This window comes from Polistes fuscatus, unplaced genomic scaffold, assembly GCF_010416935.1.
Source record: "Polistes fuscatus isolate 324 unplaced genomic scaffold, CU_Pfus_HIC Scaffold7, whole genome shotgun sequence".
In the NCBI taxonomy this organism is placed as follows: domain Eukaryota; kingdom Metazoa; phylum Arthropoda; class Insecta; order Hymenoptera; family Vespidae; genus Polistes; species Polistes fuscatus.
The window spans coordinates 7,888,365-7,894,022 of NW_025113151.1; the positions used below are offsets into that span (position 1 = coordinate 7,888,365).

At 31.8% G+C, this 5,658-nt stretch overlaps 1 protein-coding gene across 1 annotated transcript; it reads right to left on the bottom strand.

Moving 5' to 3' along the window:
- Positions 1 to 381: 381 nt before the first annotated feature.
- LOC122524310 (MFS-type transporter SLC18B1-like) lies at positions 382 to 5,221 on the bottom strand. Its single transcript, XM_043646473.1, has 8 exons — positions 4,615 to 5,221; positions 3,041 to 3,136; positions 2,238 to 2,528; positions 2,042 to 2,162; positions 1,744 to 1,967; positions 1,487 to 1,662; positions 1,035 to 1,203; positions 382 to 875 (listed from the first exon to the last, which is right to left on the bottom strand). The coding sequence occupies exons 1-8, from the start codon at positions 4,723 to 4,725 to the stop codon at positions 573 to 575; spliced, it is 1,491 nt and encodes a 496-aa protein (XP_043502408.1). The 5' UTR covers positions 4,726 to 5,221; the 3' UTR covers positions 382 to 572.
- Positions 5,222 to 5,658: the final 437 nt, after the last annotated feature.

Here is a 5,658-nt window from a genome sequence, read left to right on the forward strand (position 1 = left end):
TATAAATATGAACAAATAAATCATGATCAAATTTAATCTATTAAAAAATATATTAGAACAATTAGAACAATTTTGCGGTTTTCTTTTTAATGTCAACGAAATTTCATTCCTTATCGTGAAATTTATTGTTTTAAAAAAAAGAACCAAATAAAATTTATCAAATTCCTGTTAAAAATGCATAAAAGAGAGGAAACAAAAAAAAGGAAACTGCACGTGTATTGTCATCGTTCTATCTAAAATTTTTGAACACATCTAATCCACCTGTTTGATGAGATACCGGCAACACAGAAATAGAAAGAAACATAATTCGCAAAAAGTAAATCGCTCTTTTGTTTTCTTAAAATTATTAAGATATTAAAAACAAAACAAAACAAAACAAAACATACAAAAACATCTTTAGAAACGTGAACGCGTTAAAAAAAAAAATATTTGATTTTAATAGAAGAGAGTCATTCTTCAATAATATTAATTCAAATGAGTCGAAATAGAGAAACTTTTCACGAATCGAGTTTCCTGCCGAGAATCTTCCTCCTTTGATCATTTAGTTGTAATGTTCATTTCGATAAATATCATCACGTGGTCAGTTCAATAAATCGTTTGTTTTCGATCGAGCCATAACTGTGAGAATATCGTCCACTGTAAGACGCTCTGGACCATGCTCCAGCCCTGTTCGAATAACTGTTGCATGCTATCAAGGAGTTCATGGCATTTGGCCTGTCTATTGGCACGCTTTGACCACGAATAACACGACCACCATTATCTTTTGATTGAGTACTATCCATCAATGGTGCTCTCACGTCATCGCCTACACCAATTTCCGTATAAGGCTTTGGTGTTTTCGAACAATTTGCGAGAAATACTGCAGCGAATCCAGCCTAAAACAATTCACATTTTTTATAATTTATAGAATGGAACATCAGCAATGGATGTTTACCTAAATCAATTGTTTTCTTTTTTCGTTAATATTAGAAATATATATAATTAATTAATAGATAGCTCTAATATAATGTTATATCAAATATAATAAAACTTACGATCATCAGATGTAAAATAACGATAAACATGGAAGCATTTCTAAATCCGATGTTATCCAAAAGAATGCCAGCTACACTTGGACCAATAAAAGCTCCTAATGCAAATGTACTCGTCCAGAGACCACTAATCAAACCATAGGTCTCAAGATTATTAGGAAATCCATAAGCTCTAAAAATGTATTATTAATTAGTTATATTTTATATTATTCTGTAATTAAGTTAAAGATAGCACCCCTGAAGGTAGGCATCACTTCATACTTCGTCGATAATTGCAGTTTACTGCTTTATTTGTCGGTTGTTCAAATTGTTTAACACTTTCTATTAGAGTTTCTTCTTTCTATCGACAGATGGCACTAACAATCGTACTTATCGACTAACAATAAGTATAGAGTGTTGCCTATCATCAGGTGCTAAATTAATTAATCATCAAAATAAATAGAAAATAAATTTACATGCTCGTTCTTAGAGCATCCGTGAAACTAGCAACCAATTGAGCAGACATTCCTAACCCGTGTATAACGAGACCACAAATTGTCAACCAAATCATGGTAGGATATGGTATGAAGGGTGCTGGGCCTATCAAACTGAACGCAATACAAACGAGTATACATCCAACGACTGTTGCAATCTGAAATAAAAGAACAAGAAATCAATCGTATTATCGCTTTTAATTAAATCTATCCTCTAATCAAATAGTAAAGAATTTTACTTTTGGATGTGAATATTTGTCACAAAACCAACCCCAGGCTGGAGCAGTGAGAGCATAAGTGCCACCATTGATAACAAACATCAAACCGAGAACTACATGACTCAAATTGAACTGACGTAAATGTGGTTCCAACGTTGCTTGCAAAAATCCAATACTCATACTTGTTGCAATTATCGACGAGGTTGCTACTAGGACTCCTGGAATTCTCAGAACCTTGGAGACACCTTAAAGAATCTTTACGTTATTTGAAAGTATCACGAGTAAAGAGATAGAAATAATTTTGTTTATTTTGTATTACCTCCAGTATTGTGTTCGTCCTGTTCACGATTATTATGCACTGGTAGGATGAATGCTGTTGTCACCGCTGATAGGAAGAGTGCTGAACCTAGGACTGCAAATGGAGTCGTATATCCACCAACCTTAACAAAGACAATCATTTTCGTTTGATTTCTGTCGCATTTGATGTTCTCGCGATATATTGAATTTATTAATACCTGATAAAGAGCACCACCAACAGTAGGACCAACAATAAGTCCCAAGCCAAAGAATGTTTCCAGGCTGGCAAATGTGGTAGCAACATTATTCGGAAATTCTTTAGCGATAATCGCAAAACTGGCAGTGAGAAAAGCGGCGTTCCCAAGTGCCTCGACAATCCTAATCAAGAAGGAGAGGATTATAAATGGATAGTGACCGTCGACCTTATCCAGCAGACCGAAAAAGATAGCACAAGTTCCTGTCGTCAAGATACCGCCATTGAATAACAACTTCGGACCGATCCAGTTTAACTGCAAACAGAAACATTTTGTTTTTTAGGAACAAAGGTCGTTAAAACTTTATCCTCGCGTAAATGAATAAGCATGCCTGAAAATTTATAATAAATTGTTCTTCTTCTTCTTTTTCTTCTTTTTTTCTCTCGTTTCTTTTTTCTTTTTTATTTTTCACATTAATATTTCTCACTCGTGTACAACACGTTTATCTCATATTATGGTGTTCCTTATCAATTCGATAGAAATACGATCGAAACTCTAAAACTTCATTATTTTAATTTTCTTTTTTTTTATTTTAATTATATCTAGATTGGTATTAATGAAGAAACTAAGTTTCGTCAGCCACTTGAAACGATTGAGAAACGAGAGAAGTTTCAGAAACTTAAAGACGATCGATTATTTCTAAAAATTATGCTTAAATTTGGCTGATTGTTGAGATTTTTTGTTTAAATTTTCTTTTGTTATTATTATTATTATTATTTTTATCCGGTACGTATGTACATATATGCGTTTAATGATTGTAAACTTACGTGTTTCCCATAAACAGGACTGATGATAAAAACGACAAGTTCGAAAACACCAAAAACCAATCCATACTCTGTGGGTGAGGCGCCCTTTTTTTCAGCCTATAAAAAATGATTAATTAATGTTATTACATTAATATAGAAACTGTCTACATTTATACAAGGATTTGACCGGCAACGCAGTTTATTATCTTGCTGGATTGCAATTAACGGACTCGATTAGATAAAACATGATAAACTTTGTACGCATAATGTATATTTTACAAACTTATATATAAGTCGTATGAATTTCTTGCAATTTTGACGCAGTAACAACGTTCTCGAAAAGTTTTAGGAAAATTACTGTTGAATTTTGGTCTTATTTATTTCATATTTCGAATGATAAAATCATTTTTCATTTCTTTCTTACTTTATTTCGAAAAATGATTAATAATTTCTTATTATATCAAAACGTTGTAGATATATACTCGTACGATGATAATAATTATACTAATTATAAGAAATATTTAATTAGAAATTCGTGATCTCGTTGATTTCTTCTTCTTCTTCTTTTTCTTTCACTCTCTCTTTTTATTTATTTGTCTTCGTGAGATAACAATTTGTCGATACTAATTTAACTATTTCTTGATTAAAAGAGACGTAATTAGGATATAAAGAAAAGATAATTAAAATTAATGTTCTTTTTTTTTTCTTTTGCAAAATAACGTTGTTGCTGTCGTAACCCTTTTAAAGGAAAAAAAGAGATTTGTTGGTGAAAAAATATACACTTTCGTCGTGAAATAAATCGTAGAATTGTATCTAATTTATCTGTTTTATCTAATTTATCTCGCGCGTACGTACGTTAACCCTTGAACTCTTCAATGGATGGTGAGAAAAATATATTCTCGATGTTTTTCTCTTCTTTTTTCTTCTTCACTATTTATGAACTATTTTTTTCGAAAAAAAAAAGTCAATTCCGATCATCGAATTTACTTGCTTTCACACGACGAGACAATAACTTCTATACTAATCGTCACGTTTATCATTGAAAGAAAGTCTTATCGAGGATTTAAAACGCATGCTCTTTCTTCGCTTCGTAAACAACGTGAAAACTCAATCCTTTCATGTTACAACGATACTCATGATAATTCTCAAAATATTCGACAGAAAGAAAACAAATAAATAAATATATAAATAAATAAGAATTTTTTTTTAATAGAAATATCATCACAAATTACACGTCATACTACAATTACAATTAGTATGTCAAATATTCACGAGTTATAAACGTCGTATCAAAATTATAATTGAAACAAAGTAAAAAGAACGAAATAACGGAACAAGAAAGAACAACAAAATTTGGAAAAAAGTAATCTCGATAATAAAATAAAACAAAAGGAAACACGAACGTCAAAACAAATAAATATAATCAACAAAAATAAATTCCAATAGAAAAATTACGCGTAGTACGAAAATGAGGGAAATAATATTTGAATAATTCAGGAATTACACATTTTTTGAAATCAATACTCCAATTACAATTAAAACACTTGAATTGAATAATCTAACAATAATAATAATAATAATAATAATAATATTACCTCTTGAGGATAGAAAGGTGCTTGAAGAGATACGCAAATAGCATTAGCGAAATCTGCAATGCTGATCACTATGAGAGTAAGCCATTGTCTTTTAGTGAATTGGCGCACCATGTTGATAAAAAATACAAATGATCTAAATAAATAAACTACGAATAATAGTAACACTTTGGTGAGTTTGAAATGGATTGATCGATTTGTTGATGATGATGCTTGGGAGCATCAAATACGCGTTCTCGCGAAGTTCTGATGAACTTGTCACTTGTAGTTAATCATGCTTGCCTTATAGTTCGTTTTCTCTTTGTCTCTCTCTCTCTCTTTCTCTTTCTTAAGATTCGGTTGGTCGTTTGTGAAGACTGACGAGAAGACACGAGCGGTTCTCGGTTCGGAAAGCGTGTCTCGTTCGCTTTTTAAGATTTGAGTTGTAAGTCGAAGAGCACAGGTCGTAGGTCACATTAGATATCTTCTCTACAACGTTATTCTAATTTATTATCAGACACCAATGTTATTACCATCTACGAGACAGGAACATTATTCGAGTTTCGGTAAATCGAACGCTATTTCTACGATTAACTTCGTTAGACTGAATCTTGTTTGTTTAGAACATTTTCCTTTTCATCTCGAATGCTACGAAGATATTCTCTTTTTCTCCTCTTTTCTCCAGCCCTCCCCTTCAACCCTTCCTCTCTCTCTCTCTCTCTCTCTCTTTTTCTCTTTCTCTCTTTTCCTTCTTTCTATCTCTTCTCTTTCTTTATTTCGATTAATTAATCTCTTTCATATCATATTTTCTCTATGTTTGCAACAATTGATATATCATTTTAATAGCAGATAAGAATAAAATAGTTAAGATAAAAGTCTTCCCACTTTTATTTATCAATTCGTCTAGCGGTTGATGTAATTTTGTTTTAACGAATTTACTATCATTATATTCATAGAAGTTTGACCGTTGGAAAGAGATAATATGAAATTATAAGAGAGGGAAAGAGAGACAGAGAGAGTGTGTTTGTGTGTGTGTGAGTGAGCGGAGTCAACGTGCTTTTATTACAT